The 22393-nt window shown below is 40.9% G+C and overlaps 2 protein-coding genes across 2 annotated transcripts; one reads left to right on the top strand and one right to left on the bottom strand.

The window, feature by feature from the left end:
• Positions 1–664: 664 nt before the first annotated feature.
• On the bottom strand, positions 665–21742 carry LOC137422229 (SOSS complex subunit C). Its single transcript, XM_068108989.2, has 4 exons — positions 21653–21742; positions 19702–19731; positions 17835–18019; positions 665–925 (listed from the first exon to the last, which is right to left on the bottom strand). Exons 2-4 carry the CDS (start codon positions 19715–19717, stop codon positions 830–832), a joined length of 297 nt encoding a protein of 98 aa, XP_067965090.1. The 5' UTR covers positions 19718–19731; positions 21653–21742; the 3' UTR covers positions 665–829.
• On the top strand, positions 12363–15032 carry LOC144889515 (uncharacterized). Its single transcript, XM_078770034.1, has 2 exons — positions 12363–13070; positions 13160–15032. The coding sequence occupies exons 1-2, from the start codon at positions 12975–12977 to the stop codon at positions 14723–14725; spliced, it is 1662 nt and encodes a 553-aa protein (XP_078626160.1). The 5' UTR covers positions 12363–12974; the 3' UTR covers positions 14726–15032.
• Positions 21743–22393: the final 651 nt, after the last annotated feature.

Below are 22393 nucleotides of genomic sequence, written 5' to 3'. Positions count from 1 at the left end.
TGCCCCTCTACAACCTCGTCCCTGTGTCTTTGCTTGATTTGATAAGTAATGAATTTTTTTTTTTTTAGCAACTGTTGGTCCAATAAACACTAAATCTTTACCTTTTGAGCGCCTCCTCGCGTATAATTTTTTAAATGATAATTATGACATCATAGGTCACGTAGTACAGGGGAAAAAACGAAAAACTTTGCACCTCAAAATCTCTGAAACCTCTACATGGAAAATAAAAGTGACATCATCAGTCACTGGTTTGGCAGCCATATTGGATCAAAAAAACAAAAACCCTTAAAAACCAGAAGAGTTGGCTTGCACCAAGTCCTTCTCCTGACTGTACAGGGTAAGTATTCTATGAATACCATCTAGTTGTTTTATGTGTCCGTTTATGGTTTTTGTGTTTTATGTGCTAGCTCTTATTACACGAGCTAGCGTGTAATATCTTGTATCCAACAAATATATTTTAAAAATGTAACATTGCAATTCTGAGATGAGCCTGGCTTCTCAAAAGTAAAGAATAATTCTGTTTAAAAACCCTAACTGTTTAAAATCTGTTTAAATAATTCTGTTGCTACGTTCAGCTCAAAATGTACCCACAACTTTGGGGATGCTTGTCCAGTGACATCATCACTAGATCACCATACGGCATTCATTTTGATCTGCTTGTTCATTTGTCTTTCTCTATAATCCACTCATTTGAGCCATTTTATTTGCATTTTCCATGTGCAGTACAGTATTTAGAAATAAGTGGAAATGAATTTCATTTTTTTACAATGGCCAAGGATGAAGTGATATGCTAAAGTCCCAGCCCGAGCACGCTTCTCAGGGATTTCGATCACTCTGGATCAAGACGGGGCAGGACAGGCAGGATGAGGTTTCCAAAAGCCGAATCTTGCGTGATGAAGTAGCCAAAGGAGTGCAAGTGGGCATGCTGAATGTAGGGAAAAAAAGAAACGTTATTTCTTTTTGATATGTTTCACAAATCACTCAATCGATTAGCAAAATTCAATTGCGATGAAGCTTTGACTCATACATGGTATAGATTACAAAGCTGGGAATAGATTTTCTGAAGGCAGAATAAGACGTCATTGAAAAATAATAAATAAGCACGAGAACGGCACTCTTCGGCGTCGCGATGTCGACCGATATGCCTCCACCCACATTATTACATCATTATGCATACTTCTCGCAAAGTTTGATTTAAAATACCTTCAGCTGTTCTCAAGCAACATTTTTACCTGACATGACCTCTGACCTTGGACCATTGATGGCAAAATTTAATCAGTTCATCCTTTAATCGTAATATATACTGTTGCGTTTGTGGGGGTAGGGATGGAATACGAATACCATAGTGGAGATATAACTGTGTAGGGTAGCATGGACCGCATGTGAGTAGGAAGCCAAACTCGATGTATTTATGTAGAAAAACTGTGAGCTTAAGATCGTGTACGTGTCTTTACATGGTGGGGGGTTGGGGGGGTGGGGGTTGGAGCTTGTGTTAACGAGGTAGGGTTAAGATTCGTTTCTCCCAGTGTATGATTGCCCCCTGTGATTTTTCCCTGTGTTTTTGCAATTATAACAAGCCGGCCATAAAACGCACGTCTTTAACCACCAACAACAATCGCCGACAGTACCCAGACATTATGATCGACAAGTAAACCCCGCCCAACCGCCCCATAATTACCGACAGAAGCCAAACATTCTTGAACTCTGCCCCCCCAAGGGATTGTACCCGACAGGCCACGCCCCGAGCTTCATCATTGGTTGGGAGGACATGGAGTGATGTATTAGAGCTCGGGCGATTGTACGGGTGATGTCAAAGTGAGAAGGCTCGAAAGCTAGGAGGAAGAAGAATCAGTCTCTCTCTCTCGTTCTGGCTTTGGTCGGAGGATGTCGCTTTTGGTCTCGGATGCGCTCGTGAAGTGAACTTTTCGGAGCTTTGGAACTTATTGCAACGTTAGAGGAAGGGGTGTGTTGACTGTGGTGCTTTTCGGGGGAGGAGAGAGCCACGTCTCGCTTGGCGGTGGAAGCGAGGAAGGGACGGTTGGCTGCTTGCTCATGCCTGGGCATTTTCGGCGCTATTTATTGGAGCGTTTCCCACACGGGTGGCTGCAAGTTGGCCATCAATCTCCCAGATGTAGTCTGGATGCCAAGCTGAGTGCCGGCCGGATTTAAACAATTTACTTTATTTTCTCTTTCCCCTTGTTTGTATCTGTGTCTGAGTGGAGGATCCTCAAGTTGGAAATATTAGACGCACCTCACCATTCATTTTTTTTATTCATTACATTTACTTTCATTAAATTCATTATTGTGCATTTCATTTGTTGTGTTGTATATTTGTTGTGGGTTTCAAATAAAACCCTGTGAGCTTCGTGCAGGTAAGCACTTTGGTTCCTTCACTCAAACACAACGGGCCAAACGCCAGTTTCGGCTACGCACCTCGAAATTTAAAACCGTTACGGCCATTCGTCACCATGCGGTGTTAACCCTTCGGGCTGACAGGACATTTGGAATGCAGGAGTTGGGATTCGAACCCTTTGACGGACATTTGGTGTCGAGAGTGAGGATTTGAATCCATCAAGACAGCCACGATCCAAGCGAGGTGAGCTTGGAAAAATATGAAATCCAAATTTTAACGATCGTCTCTCTTGGAGGGAGGGTCGATCGTAGCGACCGGGTGTCCAAATTTACAATGGATTGGTGTCAAAGCACGCGAAAACAGCGCGTTGTCAAATATAAAGGATTTTTTTTTTCTTTTCGTTTGAGGAGATTACGCGCGCGCGGTTAAAGCTGCTCGTCACGTAATGGTGGTGTGGAAGTGTAACTCAGCGTAACTTATTAATTGGCACTGGTAACTTATTAATTAACCTGGTAACAAAGCAGATATATTTTACATGCAAACTCTGTGAAAGACGAGTTTGTAAATGAGTCAGGAATGCGCCCGAACATGATAATCTTTTGTCCACCTGGTCACAGCCCCTGGCTGAAGCACCCCCCTATCGTTTGGTAAACGGAACTCACAACAGGAGGGGAGCGAGCTGATACCAGGACTTGGTACATGCATGACCTCGGGGCACCAGCGGAGAGGGGATTAAAATCCAGTTTGTCCATATAACGGGAGCAAACGTGGAAGTCGGGAGTACTTGCTGCGAGGAGCTCTGACCAACGGGAGTGTCGAACGAAAAGGACCATGCGAAAAGAGTTAATCTCAGCCATTGAATAATGCGGTATTATTTGGTAAATGGAATGAAGTGAATAATAAACCAGACCTTTTGTAAACCTGTGTCCGGTCATTGGAGTCCTGTGAGTCTCTCAGCTATAAATTCCCCTACAATCTGGAGGCACCGCTGACATCAATTGTACAAACAAGTCTTCTTTAAAAGGTGAGTGTGTCTTGTTTTGTCCAATATGATTTACGAACTTGGAAGTTATGTGTACATACATGGGGGAGCAGGTGGTCTGGGGCTTCCTTGCGCACCGATGCCGCGATATAAGTGGCGTGACCCATCACGAATGGTACTTCGATAAACAACACGATGATAATTCGTTTTTTTTTCTAAATGATTTCTGTAAATACGTATTTTTGCGCTGGTCACTAAGGGTCTTACTGTGACCTGGAAGCAAACGGAGCAAGCGTGCACCTTGCGACCGTTTGCTTCCAGGACGTGTAAGGCCGGTACACTCGTTTACCCACCCGTACACATAAAGTACTTCTTTTTTTTTGCTCTTGTTCAAAAAGCACTCGACTTGCTCGGCGCTCGGCGAGCGACAGGGAACCGGGAAAGGGAATTATATTTATATATATATATATTTCCAATATGGTATTGCGACAAAAAGGCTTATATCTTTGGAAACGACTGGTCGGATTTAGACAAATTAAAACTCGTTCGATCAACAAATAAATTCATGACAGACAATCCCACCTAATGCCGGTCCAGAATTACTATGAAAGATGGCGATTGGATCAAAATTGCATACCAACACTCCCTCACTGTCCCTCATTGTCCCTCATGTCCATTCCGGCACCCTGTCTCTTGCTCCCGTTTTTTTCCCTCCCTTTACTTCCCATTGGCGGACGTTTTGCGAGAAGCAAAGCGTTTTGCAGGAAGATAAATAGCATGGGTGAAACAAAACCAGTGCTGTTGTGTTTTTTTTTTTTTGACGAAATTTGCCAGATAAATAGCATGGGTGACACGACGAAATGATTGGATTTTGGTTCAGGTCCGAATCCAGATCCGGCCTATCAGTGGGATACAAAACATAAACTGTACACCAAGGCGGAGATATAATAATAATAATAATTCTGTATTATTTAGTTAACCAGTTTGTGTGAAACCTCAACCTAAATATAAAAATTGATCTGCTTGGTGTTAGTTTAAGGGCTGTTCCAAATTTATCCTGATTATGAGAGATAATTACAGGAAATGGTGTTTGTGAGTAACAACCACCCTCTGGTCGAGGCTCATAGAAGGGGTGATGCTTACTGATTCGGCACGCTTACAATAGGTGTTAATGGTGGGATGTCAGAGGTTTTGGTGTGGGTTAATGTTCACACTGTTTTGGAAAATAATGCTCGATGCAACATGATCCTAAAAAAAGAACCCAGCCCTACATCGAGAGATCAGGAAGGGAAGGAATGGGAAATTTGTCAAGGTTTGAAATTAATCGGACAAGGGGGTCCCAAGGTATGGTCACCGTACTCGCAAGCCGTTCGCTTAGGCTCGGCGAATGGACCAAACCATTTGATGTAAATAGGAGGGGGGTTCTGTGGTCGTTACTGCCACGTGGTTTCAAAGTTTTTGTTGTTGCTTGCACGTGTGTTTTTTTTTGCAAGCACGTACGGGCAAGCGCGTACGTGCGGGCATGCCCTAGTATATATAAATAGAGGTAATATTGAGTTACGGAATTAATTACTTTCAACAATGCAAAGGGTGACAAGATATGAGATTTAATGGGATTTTAATAAGATTTAATGGGATTTTAATAAGATTTTAATGGGATTTTAATAAGATTTTAATGGGATTTTAATGGGATAAATTGGGAACAGATAGAGAGAGACAGACAGAGAGAGAGAGAACATAGAGAGAGACAGACAGACAGAGAGAGAAACACAGAGAGAGACAGAAAGAGAGACAGACAGACAGAGAGAGAGAGAGAGAAAAGAAAGAAAGAGAGACAAAGAGACAAACAGAGATAAAGATGATAGTCAGACACATAGAGAGAGACAGACAGACAGACAGAGAGAGAAACACAGAGAGAGACAGAAAGAGAGACAGACAGACAGACAGAGAGAGAGAGAGAGAAAAGAAAGAAAGAGAGACATAGAGACAAACAGAGATAAATATGATAGTCAGACACATAGAGAGAGACAGACAGACAGACAGAGAGAGATAGACAGAGTGAGACAAAGTGAGAAAGAGAGACAGACAGAGAGAGAGAGACAGAAAAGAAAGAGAAAGAGACATAGAGACAAACAGAGATAAAGATGATAGTCAGACACATAGAGAGAGACAGACAGACAGACAGAGAGAGATAGACAGAGAGAGACAGAAAGTGAGAGAGAGACACAGACAGACAGAAAGAGAGACAGAAAAAGAGAGAACATTTTTGGGAACGTTTTTCACATTACTTTCCTGCAACATTGAAATAATGTTGTTGTAAAACGTTTCCACAACGTCGCTACAACGTTTCACTTTCGTTGTTGCAACGTTTTGCTCCAACGTTTTGGGAACATTCAAATGTTGTGTTTTGCTGACGTTTCCACAACGTCGCTACAACGTTTCACTTTCGTTGTTGCAACGTTTTGCTCCAACGTTTTGGGAACATTCAAATGTTGTGTTTTGCTGATGCTAATTACCTGAGGTAATTACAGTAATTACAGTTCCGGTAATTACAGTAATTACAGTAATCATTACAGTAATTGCAGTAATCTTATTACAGTAATTACATTACATTAACTCAGGCACCTGTTGAGTAAGGAAGCTGATATTTGGACATGACACTGACCAAGTGATGTGGCTGTCAACGAAAATTTTGATTTATTGATTAATCATTTAATAAATTAACTCGTTGATTTATAAATGACTTATTTAATTTAAAGTCCTCAGAGATACATCTTCGGATGAAATACTTGCAGATTGGTTATGCTATGAGCCAATTGATTAAGGAAAATATTTTGTGATGGCCATATTGGCAATTTTGTGGCCATATTCGTGGCAACTCAGTTAGTGCCACTGCACCTTTAAAATGCATCCCTGCGTTCATTTTTCGATCGATTGAGTTGAAATTTTGAACAATCGGATCTGGACTGTCGTTGTTAACGACTCTAGCATGCACTCGTCCAATCAGGATGGAGCGGTATGGTCCCCGGATCATCACTGCCCGCAGTTTTTAATTAATTTTACTTTCCTCTTGGTCATATAATTTTGAAGACATGCATGTCATGATAGAGGAAATGTTTGTTCTGTTGAACGGAATAAATGTTGTTTATTTGAGTGGGTGTGTATTTTGGATATATTTTCACGACTAATTCCAGTTAACATCCTGCAAAATTTGCTCGTTTGCTGGCCGAGTCGAAATTGCGTTGAGTTTCTATGGCATGCGCCATTAAAAGCGCTGTGTAATGGTTGAGCTCCCTTTATTTCGTTTTGGTCATGCGGATGAGCAGACAAAGTGACGAATGCTGCGGCTGGAGCAGTAGAAGCGATGTTTTAATTGAAATGATGTAATTTAATTCAACGTGGTAGGTGGGCAACACCACAAAGCATACCTCTTTTAAGGTGTGTATAAACCCATGAACATTTCAGCAATCAATACGATGCTGAAATGATGTAATTTAATTCAACGTGGTAGGTGGGCAACACCACAAAGCATACCTCTTTTAAGGTGTGTATAAACCCATGAACATTTCAGCAATCAATACGATGCTGAAATGATGTAATTTAATTCAACGTGGTAGGTGGGCAACACCACAAAGCATACCTCTTTTAAGGTGTGTATAAACCCATGAACATTTCAGCAATCAATACGATACTGAAATGATGTAATTTAATTAAACGTGGTAGGTGGGCAAAACCGCAAAGCATACCTCTTTTAAGGTGTGTTCAAACCCATGAACATTTCAGCAATCAATACGATGCTGAAATGATGTAATTTAATGAGTAATTTAATGAGTAATTTAATGAGTAATTTAATGAATAATTTAAGGTGTAATTTAATTGTGTAATATGGTCGACCTTGGGTTTGTTTGGGTTTTGTTGTTTATTTTTGTAGGTGGGTATTTTTGTGTATTTTGGATATATTTTCACGACTAATTCCAGTTAACATCCTGCAAAATTTGCTCGTTTTTCTGGCCGAGTCGAAATTGCGTTGAGGTCCTATGGCATGCGCCATTAAAAGCGCTGTGTAATGGTTGAGCTCCCTTTATTTCGTTTTGGTCATGCGGATGAGCAGACAAAATGACGAATGCTGCGGCTGGAGCAGTGGAAGCGATTTTTGAATTGTTCAATGATTATTCGATATTGTTATGACTTATTGTCAATAGGTATACTAAGTGGCCATGAGGTAGCCTGTTGCTATGTACAGTTTTATTCTATTGTTGATTATACCACATAGCTGTGGTGATAAAGGAAATGTTCGTTTAAATAGATGACTATGATATGACCATGACGATAAAATCATGATGATTATTATGAATGATATCATAGGGTTCAAATGCAGAATGATTGCATGAACTTGGGAAAGAACTTTCAAGCCCTATGGGATAAATTGGGTGTTACAAGCGATGGAGTTTCAAAATTTAGCATGATTGAAGGAATTTGACAGTCTTATTTCAGGAGTTTTACGAAATTTAAATTGCCAAGAGATTTTGGGTACTATTAAAGGAAAAAATGATGAGATCTTTTTTCCAATGAACTTTAATATCTGCCATCCATTTTGGCTGTCTCACGAATGAAGGATGAGTTGCCTTTAGTGGTTGCAAAGAAAATTTGTGGAGACCAGGCAAAATGGGGAAATATGTCAGATATGACCCTAGGACAGGACGGTGATTCATCAATTGACATGAGGTACGAACCAGAGGTGACGACCGATAAAATTCGATCTCAGTCAATGGATGGACCTGTCCTGATATCATTGGGGAAAGGGCTTATGCAAGGAGACATCCAAAATGATTAATTTGATTTATTGATGAATATTGATGAATTAATTGAAATTGAATAATTGATTGAATTGTTGATTGATTGAATCTAATTGATTGAATTTAATTGAATAAATTTAACTGAATAAATTGAACTGAATAAATTGAATTGAATATATTGATTGTTTGATTGATGAAAATGCGGTCTCAAGAAAGAAGCTTTGATATCTTTGCGAGAGATTATCAATGTGGAGACAACCTGGGAAAATTGAGCAAGGTGGTGAGTTTATATACAGATATATATGTGCGGTTACCATTGTGTGATTTCCCCGTCAACAGAGCGGACACCTGAGGATTCACCCATTTCATACTGACCCTCCGGCTCATCTGCAAATACTGATCTGTGAGATTGGATTGTGCAAAAGCCACAGCTGAGGGAGATTCTCTGGAAATCACCGTGTGAACAGGTGGAGAGACCCTTCCTGGAGGTACGAGTGAAGCTTTAGAGGAACAAACTACAACACATCCAACGCTACTTTGATAAAAGGCAGAATGGGAAATGGAGCCTGCAAGAATACACAAGGACAACCAGAGATTCCACAAAAAGGTACTTGTACACATCATATGTACGACCGTTATGGTGCAGAAGCTATAAGGCAGGTCGAGAATTGGTATTTGTGGACAAAGGGACATGATGAGGAGTTTCCAAGAGATGGTACATTTGAGCGAAGTCGATTGGAAAGATTGGAACAAAGATTGAAAGCCAGGAAGAGACAGAATCTAACGGTAGACTGGCTTGCATTCCATCTTTGGGATGGTGAATCCAGACAACGGGAACAGCAAGAACGGATAACAGAACTTAAAATAAAAAGGATACAGGATACAGTGGAGGAGACAAATGCACAACTGCCCTCGAAATTAGGAATGAAAGTGACAGTTGTCCCATCAGATTTCCAGTTGTCTCCCCAAAAAGGACGGTACAGAGAATTTTTTCGTGTTTCAGGAGATAACGAGAGATTGCAGTGGCAACTCAGGGATGTAGAGATGCAGCCCAGCAATACAAATGCACAGATCAGACAACGACAGAAACCGGTGTTTCAAGTGTGGACGGATGGGACATTGGAAAAGAGGATGTCCGTATACCAAAAGGAAGACAAGTTAATAGGGTAAACCAAGATCAAGGGTACCAGTGCTGACCGATACCTCAGACAATGATTAGGCCTTCATTGCTGCAAATCCCAAATGATGATTGGCCTCAACAGATTCGATTACTGGACAAACATGAATAACTGTCGATGATTCTTGGGTCTGAAAAGTTTTCGGAGCAAGAATTATTCATTTTTCTTTTGCTTGTAAGCAAATTAGTAATTAATTGATCACATGCCGAAATTGGATCTTTTATGTTGGGCACACAATTTTAAATTTACAAAGTTGGAACAATTGCTTTGCAAATTTTTGAAACCAAGGGACAAGGGTCACATGATGATCAGGTGGGAATGTCGGACTAGTGTTCCGCATGATTGATAGGTCAGTGGTCGACTGACATGCAAATGGGTGTGTAGTCAAATTTGGATAAATTATGGTGGGAACTGAAAGGGTAATTTCAATGTGACATCATAGGGGTTTTCTAAGAATAGACTTTTAGTTTATTTGTGTATAAGCATTTTAATTTGATTGACAAATTTTATGAAATTGAAATAAAATTGACACCCATCTGATCTGTAAATAATGGTTCCAACGCAAACAAATATGCATAATGCATGTGTGTGTGTGTTTTTGTGTATCAATCTTACAAGATTGTTGACACCGACAGTGTGCCTTGTCTGAAAATAGATAGTTCCAATGTGGGAGTAAAAAAATGTGGGAGTACAAAATTAGCCAAATTTGGGAGAGGTCTTTCACTGACTTCCCAGAGTACTCTGCTCACGGATTTTTATATATATAAACTTGAATTTTATCAGCATATAAATTGTGCTGTATGTATGGATGTGTTTTAGGCATAGATGATATGGGAAAATAGTAAAGAAAATTTTGCTGGTTTGAACTATTGTGGGTTTTCAGTTCTGGAGTTTAAACAAAGTCACTGGTTAACAGATGAGAAAGGATAGTAAATAAATTATTCGCTGCTGGGCAAATTAAGTACGATATTACTAAGACTTATGAGAGCTATTGTTCCGCCTTACAGCAGTGGAAAATTATTGGAAAAAAAATTAGATCCAACATAATGAATCTATAAAAGAATGTGATAGGGATAATATCCTCAATTTGTACTAATTATTTGATTGTGGGTAAAGGAATTAAGTTATCGTAGTGGATTGTTAACAGCAGCCTGAAAATGTCCTGAGAATGTGCATCCATGTAATCAGAAATCCCAGATTTGTTTTTTACAAACAACATTTTGGTAGAGGTCTTGTGTGGAACACTTCCTTGGTAGATAAAAAACGGTACTGCATGCTGGCAGCCACTTTTGCGGCCAGTTAGGCCAAACAAATTGAGAGGAAATTGTAGTTAAATACGTAAGTTACACATGGCTATTTGAAAAAAAAAAAAAAAAAAGGAAATTTGTTGAGATGGGAAACATTTTTCGAAGGTTTATTAAGGTGTTATAATATGACATGTGGCAAGGCAAACTATTGGAGGGGAAAATTAGATCTGGCTATAGAATAAATTCATTGACCCCTTGAAGTTAATTCTTCGAATCATTGTTTCACTGGCATTTTTTGTTCAAATTGGAAATAGTTTGGTAGAGCTTTGGTTAAAACCTTTGGTGGCGGTATCTTGGAACGAAATGATAAACCATAGGAGATTGATAAGAATAGAAAAAATATGGACCCAAAATAGAAAGTTGGATTCATGCCCCTCATTGCAAACAAGCACATGGGGCTAAGGTGGACGATCCCACAGAAAATGAGGCTGCACCTAGCAGCCCAGCAGAACATTCAGTGGTAGATAAATGATAGTCGTGATTTACAGTCATTTGAATTACATTTTAACACCCCTTGCATTGATAAACATTACATTTTCAACATGTGATATTCCTACTTGGGATAGTGACATTTATTTGCCTACATGACATACAATTACCTGCTGATATAAATACAACATGAGTGAAAAATGTATCACAACTACACTCATGATCAGGGGATTGAGTTCAACCCCGGGAGATAGGGGGATCAGGGCAAGACAAATAATCTGATTATGTTACATATTAAGGGATTTTCTTTATTTACCTTTTAGGAAGCTTGTTAGTTTGGTATATAATGTTAAATGTCATCGACATATAACTATGTCATAGGTATGAATATATACAAGGAGTAGCAGACTTGTTTGTTGGTTTAGTAGTTATATTGGCAATTGTTTTAGTGGTGGCTTGCTTGAAAGCCTTAGTGACGGTGTGTTTGAATAAGGTAACCAACAACACGATGATAACGCATGAAGTGACAAATGAGGAAAGAAATGTGGAACCAGAAAAGGAAGACTTTTATGGCGACATAAACAGTAGAATTAAGATAATGGCATAACGACAATGTTATGAGTTGTGTCAATTACAATATCAGTGAACTCATATCACCACGAGTGACACACTGTTAGGAAAAAAGAGGGAAAAGAAAAAGTGGAGAGGAATTATGGTAATAATACATTATGCTTAATTTGTTGGTTTGGGAAAATTGTTGTTGGGAATTAGGTATTCCCGTTTGTGATTGTAATCATATACAATGCTATTCTTAGTTTAGTAATAAAATACATACCTGATTGAATATTATTTGTGTGACGCATATAAATGAATATAACTTTTTGTGTTAAGGAAAAACAACAAATTGTTGAATGTGAAACTGTCGGAAGATATACATGATTATTAGGGTGCATCAAACGCCCTTAGGTTCTTGGATTTTAATGTCTATTCTCTCAAATGTTACACTTGTTGGTAGAAGTATGTATGCAAAAAATAAATGAAATCAGAGGTGGTCCTGGGTGGCCACCGGCCACTTTTATATATTTAGGGCCATTTTCGGGGCCGCACTATGTAAAAATGTTTGATTTTGTTATTTTACACCCAAACCTAGTCATGTTTGGTATCAAATTGAAGGTCTTGATGAGAGGAATACAAATATAACAATTTTATGCAAAAAACGATGGTTTGATAATTAGTTTGTATTTTTACATGAATGAAATCGGAGGTCTAATCGTGGGTCCCATACTAGTAGTCTAATAATATCCTTTATTTTCTTTCAGATGGCAGATAAGAAGACCAGATTAGCAAGTGCCATTTTTGGTCTTGGCAATGCTTTTACAGAAGCAGATGGTACATTGACAGGAGTCCGCCTCCCAACTTGCCGGCAGGTTCTTCGATGCGTGATGTGGTACATCCAGAAAGAAATATGTGAAGGCAAACAAACTCAGCCACTGAAATGGAAATCTGCCAGCATCGTCCTTATCCAGCTGAAAAAATTCTACACTAAAGCAAATATTCCTATGCTTTCAGACCATCAATGCTGCAAACTAATACTTGACCTTCTTAATGACAATAACAAATTGCGTCAAATACCTGTTTCTCGCCGAGAATCTCCAAGCACTTTGGCTAAGTTGCAAACCATGAATGAACGTCTTGATAAGACCTTTGGTGTATGGACAAAAGATGCAATGACAAACATTAAGAATGAGGAAGATAGAGTATTTTTAGAGTCAATGAAATCTGACAGAGTAGCCTCATTTGGTGGTGTTGACAAGAAGAAAGTTGATAAAGATCATAGAAAAGAAAAACGCCTCTTAGCGGAAGCTTCAAGACGAGAACGTCATGAATCATCCAGTGTACAAGAGATGACAATTAGTTCTGTATGCTCTGATGATAGTGACTCTGCAGATAGCTTGGAAGAAACTGAAGAAGAGGCGATTCCAGAGTTTCAAAGGAAGCGTAGTCACCACAGATCAACATATGCAGGTACATCTGCCTTTATTCCTCATGATATTCTGAAAAGACATTCAGTTGTGTCTGTTGCTACTCGACTAAACATAACTCCTGTTCAACAGGTTGCGCTCACCAAAGCTGTAATTCAAGAGGCAGGAGGTGATCCACGTCGTGTGGCCAAGTCGTACTCAACTGCTGATAAGGCTCGACGATCAATAACAAGTGCTATCGCCAAAGATATTCAAGAAAATTGGATCGCCCCAACAGCTGCAACACTTCACTGGGATGGCAAGCAGATACCAACGCTCACAAACAAGAATGTCAAGGAAGAAAGATTGCCAGTGTTGGTTGGGAATGCCACTGATGTAAAGCTACTGGGGGTGGCTAGATATCCTCCTGGAAGTGATAGGTCATCAGGTGACATCATTGCCGAGCACACTTACACGTATCTACATTCATGGAAGTGCAAACAATCAGTTGTCAACTTATGTTTTGACACAACAGCATCAAACACTGGACACGTTACAGCTGCCTGTGTTACCATTCAATCAAAACTGGACCGTGCTCTTCTGTGGTGTGCATGTCGCCATCATGTTGGAGAGGTAATCCTGGATCATGTGTTTGACGTTCTCAAAATTGAGGCATCAAAGTCTCCAGAAGTATCTTTGTTCCAAAAATTCCAGAAGAATTGGGAACGCATATCGCATGCAAAGAATGAAAGTTTAACCAAAATTGACATTTCCATGTACAATGACTATGCACAACAGCTGCTTTTATCCTGCAAAAACAAGGTTTTAAGCACAATCCGCACAAGCGCTTCATACTGTAGGGAAGACTACAAGGAAATGGCACAACTCTGCCAGGTAGTCCTCGATGATGATGTCACAAAACAAGGAACACTCCACAGACCAGGGGCCATGCATAAAGCAAGGTGGATGTCAAAGATTCTTTATTCCATCAAAATATGCCTACTTGAAGAGCAAATTTCTCTACTACCTCGAGGAACTGTAACAACACAACATCAACAGAAAAAACTGAAGGAGTTTGTTGTTTTTGTTGTTTATATTTATTGTGATTGGTGGCTCATATGTCAGTCTGCTTCAAATGCCCCATGGTTTGATTTGTGCTTTTACAAGACTCTGCTCAACTATAAAGCTGTCAACTCAACCATTTCAGTCAGCGCTGTGAAAGCCTTTGATAGACATTTGTGGTATTTAACCCCAGAACTGGTTGTTTTGGCACTGTTCAGCAATGCAATTCCTCAAAAGGATCGTCGTGCCCTTGCAGATGTGTTACTGGCCATACAACCAGATGAAATGCCAAGCACTCCAAAACACCGCTACGGTTCTGGATATGGCAAACCGTCATTTCCAAAAATTACAGAAGCGACAACCCTGGCTGATCTTGTGAACGAGGACTCGTGGTTTACAGTAAACCTTCTTCACCTAGATATGACCTTCCTAACAGAGGATGTTGACACTTGGCAGAACAATGAGCACTTCAAGGCAGCCAAGTCCATTGTGGATGGGCTTAATGTTGTGAATGACCCTGCGGAGAGAGCAGTAAAGCTCGCAACTGATTTTGTCTCAACTGCAAGAAGAGAAGACCACTTCCAAAATCTTCTTCAAGTGGTTGAATGTGACCGCAAAGCGAGGCCAAATTTGCGGAAACGAGCAAAGTTGGAGTAGTGACATTGGCGTTGTGCTTAATACATTTTCAAACTTTTAATCAATGAAAGTACAATACTACAACACTGTACTACAACTTTGTAATATGAAGAACGATTTTGGTTAATTTTACATTGACATGTAAGGTTGTTTTAACTGTTTGATATTAGGCATTTAGTAAAAGTAGGACTTTACTTTTGTATATAGGTATAATGGTTAATTTTACATTATCTTGTAGTTAATTTTACATTATCTTGTAAAGTAGTTTAGCTGTGGCCCTAAATGGCCCTAAATATATAAAAGTGGCCGGTGGCCACCCAGGACCACCTCTGATTTCATCTATTTTTTGCATACATACTTCTACCAACAAGTGTAACATTTGAGGGAATAGACATTAAAATACAACAACTTTTTGAAAATCATGGGGCGTTTGATGCACCCTAATGATTATGCTGATTTCATGGTAAGATGTACCCTATCTGATTCAGTGTGTGCGGAAAGCAGATTCAGATGTGACTGAGCATAAAGATAAGACGAGATCACATTTTGGAGGGATTGCTAACGGAATTGGGAAGAAGTTCGAGAAAGAAAATTTGTGGCTAAAAAATGAAGTTAATCGTGGCATACACCCTCTTTCTCAAAGAATGATGAAGACATTCTCCCGTGTAACTTGGAGATGAATGCTTACCTTCACCAAGGAAATTTATGTGACCATTTGCCTGGATCACACTGCAACATATGAAAGAAAGGCGATCACTTACTCTTGTTCGAAGGCTTCGAACATTCACCACATCAGAAGTTGCAGGACAACGACATTTTACCGGCAACCTCTGTGAAATGCGGGGACATATGTTATTACTTCACCAACGTCCGGGGAACCAGCATGGAGCTGCAAAAAACGGCTGTGCCCTTGTCACAACAGCTGTGCACGATTCTGCTGGTTGCTCCTGGTAAGGACCATGAATGACCTGAACACCATGGTCCCAACATCATTGTGGATGCATCCGGCATCCCTGTTCCACATCTTGCTGGCCAATCAACGTCACACCAATACTTGCTGCCCACTCACAATGAGGGAGGAGGCAAGTCGACTACAACTGGGTGAAGGCCGTGTTCAGGAATTACTATGGTTTACAGCAAAAAGTGGCAAGAATGCTACAAGGAGAGCAGGGTCAGTCTATGACTCCGCAATGTTACCACAACAGCGAAATCCTACACGAAGTAGTGCAGGAGCTATGAAGACATTAGGAGAAAATGTTTCATACCTGGATTCAAACACAAGTGATCAGCCCTTCCTTTCAAACAAAGTCAACATTTGTGTGGAGGCAAACGTTTTTGCCAGATGGTGCAGATGCTTTACAAAACTTGAAAATGAAGTGAAATTGTTGTATCTTGGTGATGGTGAAGTGTTGTTTTGAAAAGATATTTGTGATGCAAATGCAATAGATTGAACAATATGGAAGGAGTCAATGACCAACGAAATGTTTTGTGATTCTTGCAGGATGACGGTGTATGCCTAAGGGAATTTGATTACCAAAGTTATGATTATTTACTTATACTTGTAATGATGTTTACTTGCAGTGATTGATTATTTACGTATACTTATATTGATGTTTACTTGTAGTGATTGATTGTTTACTTATATTGATGTTTAGATTAATGGTTAATATAAACAAAAAACAAAAAGATGAGGGAATTGTGGAAGTGTAACTCAGCGTAACTTATTAATTGGCACTGGTAACTTATTAATTAACCTGGTAACAAAGCAGATATATTTTACATGCAAACTCTGTGAAAGACGAGTTTGTAAATGAGTCAGGAATGCGCCCGAACATGATAATCTTTTGTCCACCTGGTCACAGCCCCTGGCTGAAGCACCCCCCTATCGTTTGGTAAACGGAACTCACAACAGGAGGGGAGCGAGCTGATACCAGGACTTGGTACATGCATGACCTCGGGGCACCAGCGGAGAGGGGATTAAAATCCAGTTTGTCCATATAACGGGAGCAAACGTGGAAGTCGGGAGTACTTGCTGCGAGGAGCTCTGACCAACGGGAGTGTCGAACGAAAAGGACCATGCGAAAAGAGTTAATCTCAGCCATTGAATAATGCGGTATTATTTGGTAAATGGAATGAAGTGAATAATAAACCAGACCTTTTGTAAACCTGTGTCCGGTCATTGGAGTCCTGTGAGTCTCTCAGCTACAAATTCCCCTACAGTGGACATGCACAAAATGGCGGAGCGGCTAGAAGGGGCCGGGGTGGAAGGAAGCGAGTTGGGGGGAGAGTTTTATGAGGATAGGATTGGAACCTCCCCCGTTCCTGAGCGATCAAACGAGGAAGCAGGTGCGATGGCTGTCCAGGCCATGTTGAAACAATTTATGGGAGAAATGAAAGAACAAATGAATGCCCAAAGTGAACGAAAGGAGGGTAATATGAGGGGAATAAAAACCACCTTTAGAGGCCATTTTTCCCCGCAAGTGGGGGTTGGCCTTTTTTGGGAACTGTGGTTGTTGTTGTTTTTCGGTCCCCTTTTTGAAGCTGAGTGGGGAATATGAGGAATATTTGGGGAATATTTTGAATATGAGGGGAATGAGTGAACAAATCAATGTGAGGGGAACAAATCAATGAGTGTGGTGAACGATTGGAGGGAAAAATTGATGGATTGAAGGGAGAATTGGAGGGACAATTTTTTGGATTGAAGGGAGAATTGAAAGGACAAATTAATGGCTTGAAGGGAGAATTGGAGGGACAAATTAATGGAATGGAAAACAAAATTGATGGGAATGGAGGGAATAACACAGGAACTGAGTGAACGGATTGATAGAATAGAGGCAAGAATGGAAAACCAAATCAAGGACAGACTGGGAGAATTTGAGATGAAATTGGACACTCAAATTGGGGAAATGGAAAAAGAAATGGCAGCAGAATTTGAGCTCAAACGAGAGGAAATTCATTTAAAATCAGGTTTACAAAGCATAATTAGAAAATTGAGCGAAACATGCTCCATCTCCAATAGGACAATTTTAGTGGAACACATCTGGAAGGCTAAAAGACTGTTATTGGATACATCCTACCCTGGTGGAAACAAAAATCCATGGATCATCCTTCTCCCCCACACCATCTCTACCTGTAGTGCAGCCTTTTGTTGCTGCACCACATGATGTTGCTCCGCTTGGTCTCGCAGGTCACGGAATCCACCTCGCACTCCGGAAAAGCCTCCAAGGGGAGAAATCACCACAGACTGCGTTTGTAAAAGCTTCTTCTTCTCCTTGTTCAGCTCAGCCAGAATAGCAACACGGTTTTTGCTTTGGTCTGTGGGTCGATAGCCACATTGGCACCAATCACAATAGATTAGTTGGTAAGTTGACTAATTCATGTAAAAAATGAACAACCGTTTTAATTTCAGTCCAACAGGGTTGTCAGTCTTATCCGGGTTATATTTTCAGCCCCGACGATAATCTGTCACATTGGTACTTCACAGGTATGGTGTTGGATCACAATGTCCCTGTCCCTCAGATAGATGTTAAGCTGGGTGTCCGTCTATTATCACTAGTTGATGGATGTTAAAGGTCCCACGTCATTTGCAAAATAAATAAATAAAATCAGTGAGTTATTGACAGCAATCTGAACAAGTTAAAAATCTTACTGTCACCTTCAGTTGAATGTCAGGCCTGGCTGGACAGTTCGTGAAAAACTTTCCTCAGCAAAGTCCACAAGGTGGGAATAATGTGGGTGGTTGGGGTGTTGTTTGTGGTTGTCTTTTAATATAACAGCTTGGCAATTTGAACATGCCGATCCCTTTTCCCCTCTCTCCACCTTACACAACCTCTCTCCGTCTCTGTCCGTCTCCCTCTTGATGTCTCGGTCACGGTCTCGGTCTCGGTCTCCATCCAATGCATCAAAATCCTGTGATATTAATAATATCCTCGTTTTGTCCAAGATATGCAATGAGGCAAAACCAGGAACAAACAGACACCAGCACTCAATGGAGGCATTCCCGTTTGAAAGTGCACAGCCAATACAATGGAACCACCTTTAGAGGCCATTTTTTCCCCCACAGAGCAGGGGATGGCCTTTTTCGGGCAACTTGGTCCACCTTTTTGAAGCAATATTTTACGGCCGGATGCCCTTCCTGCCGCCAACCCTGTTCGTCGCCTCTTGCAACACACAGGGAATTACCAGTGAACTGGTGCTCCATTTGCCGACCTCAGAAGGATGACAGGTTGAGTCAACCCCCCTGGCGTTAATTCAGCGATCGACCGGGATTCGCCAATAGGATCCTAGGATCCCAAGCTGGCACCCTAACCGCTAAGCCAACACAAGGCTACAGCCAATAAAATGGGTGAGTTGATAAAGAACGAGCTGTGTTATGAAAGTACCACAACCAAATCCACTTGGGGATAAACCCACACCCCTCCTCCCCCCACCCCTCATTTCCACACTCTAATAAATTTGCAAGTTCCTTTCATCCTGCTGTTTTGATACGAATTCAAATGAAACAGAACCAAGTGTTAACAAGAACTTTGGTGTAGAGGAAGCCATTCGGCCCATCATGCCTGCACTACATCAACACCAGATACGATCACCCATCCACACACAAGTGGCCTGCAGGTCCTGATAATATCCTTGCACCCCTATATTTCCAATGTGTCCGGGTACCTATCCCATTTTAACTTATCTACTGTTTCTGCTGCCACTACCTTTCCAGGTAGAACTTCCCATGTATTAACTACCCTCCGAGTGAAAGACCCCTACCACTTTACTACCGTCTTAACTCTCCTCTTCTTTACTCTCAGCCTATGCCCCTGGTCCTGTCACTATCCATTTTGCTGAAAACCTCTTCTGCACTTATTTTGTCTATCCCCTTCATTATCATATTGGACATTGATCATGACTTTGTATTAGAACATAAAAAACATAACACAAATATATTCCAAACTGACGCAGGAATCACCACTAAAATTGACAACAGAGAAATAAAAACGATTACTCACCTTGTGATGCTGCCATCTTCACCAAGGTTCCTGGAACAAAAAGATAAAACAAGGATCACGAGAACGGCACTCGGTCGAGAACATACCTCCGCCAAGCTGGAGAGTTTATGTTTTGTGCCCCACTGAAGGCCGGATCTGGATTTGGATCTGCACCAAAATAGAATCTGCTTGTTCTCGTCACCTAACCAACTCGTCCACCAAGTTTAGTCATAACTCGTCCATAACTTTTATAAATACCATGTTATTTATCGCTTTTCGCCCCATCTTTCAATGGTGAAGAATCACTTCAACAATTAAATAATTCTCATCCGAATCCATATTCAGATCCACACCAAAATAGAATGGAATAGTCCTTGTCAGACACCCAACTGGTCCACCAAGTTTCGTCCAAATCGGTCCATAACTTTTTGAGATATCCTGCTACGTATCGTTTTTGGCCCCATCTCCCAATTGTGAAGAATCACTTAAAGAAAATTCTAGGATCCGGATCCGAATCCTCACCTTCACCAAAATCTAATTGAATCGTCCTAGTCACATACGCTACATCTCTGCCAAATTTCGTCCGAATCCGTCCACAACTTTTTGAGATATCTTGTTCGCAGACAGACAGACAAACAAACAGACAGACAGGGGTGAAAACAAAACCTCCATCCACCTTCAGTGGCGGAGGTAAAAATGATGTTTAACGCGTGTCATACGCCAGCACTGTGTGTAGTATTTCAAAAGGCTACGAGTTTTCCTTGTGGATCCACCTTGCGCAGGTATTTTCTCTGCCACTGGAGAATGTAACCAGTGGGAACAACACATGCAATTCCCCATTGGGTAAATCTACGTTCCTCTCCACATCTTTTGATAAATCTCACACTCTGTCTCCAATAGTATCGTCTGGATTTGATAAATCTCCCCCGCCCCCCAACTACTTCCTGAACAATCATCATGAGGAGGTTCCATCATTCAAACTCCTGGGTCTCACCATCAGCCATGTGATTTTTCTTGGGGAAATCCCCATTTCAAAGATGGACACCGAAGCCAGCTGCTGACTTCCACCTGCGAGGCCTTTATCCGCAACTTCATGGAGTACTGCTCTCCCCTCTGCGCTGGCTCCCCTGCCTCACATCTTCCTCAGCTTTTACTATTGATACCAGGTCTTCAAGATCATTGGAATCTCATGAAATGATGCTGAATCTATGGGTCCATCACTTTCCCATCGTGACAGGTCGGTGGTCTCTGTCATTTATCGCCACCTTTCTGGTCTTACACCCTCTGATCAGTGCTCTTCTCCAACGCCCCAGGTTTCTGAAGGGCGCACGTGGTCTGCCAGTAACCCACCTTTAAGGAAACTTTCGAAATCCACTCATTTCTACATATTCGTTCGTTTTTTCTCCCCAACTCTGGAACCAACTTCCTCAGTCTCTTCAATTCTTCCCTCCAGGGCTTCAAAACGGTCTCAGGTCATTCCCCCATTCATACCCATAATCTTTTCTACCCTCATTAACCCTCCAAAAGTTCATCTCTTTCTGGGTTCATGCTCTCAGCACAACAAATCAGCCAGTGTAGGCCTACCTAGAAACAAACACCTGTGTAGATTAGCACCGAGCTTTTGTCATTTGCCATTCATAAAGATGGTCACCTGCTCAAGTTAGAGTAATGCTGGCAGGATGGCCTGCAGGCGTATGCACCTTTTGAGTTGTAGTCCGAGTTCGAATCTTGACCCACACCTGTAAAGCGTCAACCTGGTGTTTCACATGGAGGGCGAGGCATCGATGTGTGTGCCGTCCATCTTAAGGACGTTGTCACAGAGGAGAGGACACAGACAAGTCTACCAGTACCAGCAATGGTTCTTGGTGAATGTTAAAGAGATACAAGGAAAAGAGCGCACAACATGCGTCAATCGTGCAATACGTCACAATTCGTGTTTAAACGCAGATTTCACACATCCGTGAAACCGTACCTGATACGTCGCGCAGATATTTCCAACAAACACGCGTTTACCCCTTCTGCCTGTGAGATGGGTTTCTTCTTCACTTCGTCTTTTGAATACAAAAGCTGGTTCATTTCTTTTAAGGTATTAATGGTAAATATTTGTTTACATTTGAAAACGTCCATACTTTGCGAAACAAAACAGCACAATAAGCAATGTACTAAAAAATAAAATCCGGAGGTGAAGTTACTGTTGCTAACTATCCTAACATGGTCATCAGACAATGCACAGATATTGATCATTTGATATTCGAAACTGAGCAATGAGCATCAAAGTTCGAATTTAAATGCTTACCTAGCGAATATAAAACATAATCACAGAATCGTTAGGAGCTATCTGCCGTAAAGGATCACTTATTTTGCTCCGACGAACGGTAAAGCACCTTGTGATCCTTTACGGTGGTGTGGGTGAAGATCAGCATACTATTACTAGAGTTCGGCGAATTCGGTTTGAGCGAAAAACGCTCGTGATTGGAGGATACGTGATCACATGACCGCAAGGCGCCATCTTATCATTTAAAGTATTTACTTCTTATTACTTTTAACTGTTCTTTCCATCCACACAGTTCGCTAATTTTATGCTGAAATGATCGATTACAAGCAGTTGTACCAGGTGACATCCAATCTTATGATAATATGATCTTGTAATGGGAAATCTCTTCTGCTATGAATGTGATACAAGTTTTGGTCCAAATAATAAAATAATCTGTCC

The sequence above is a fragment of the Myxine glutinosa genome, chromosome 1 (assembly GCF_964187855.1).
Source record: "Myxine glutinosa chromosome 1, kmMyxGlut1.1, whole genome shotgun sequence".
NCBI lineage: Eukaryota > Metazoa > Chordata > Myxini > Myxiniformes > Myxinidae > Myxine > Myxine glutinosa.
The sequence above is the reverse complement of the archived record's forward strand: the minus strand, read 5'-3'. Positions and strand labels throughout refer to the sequence as shown.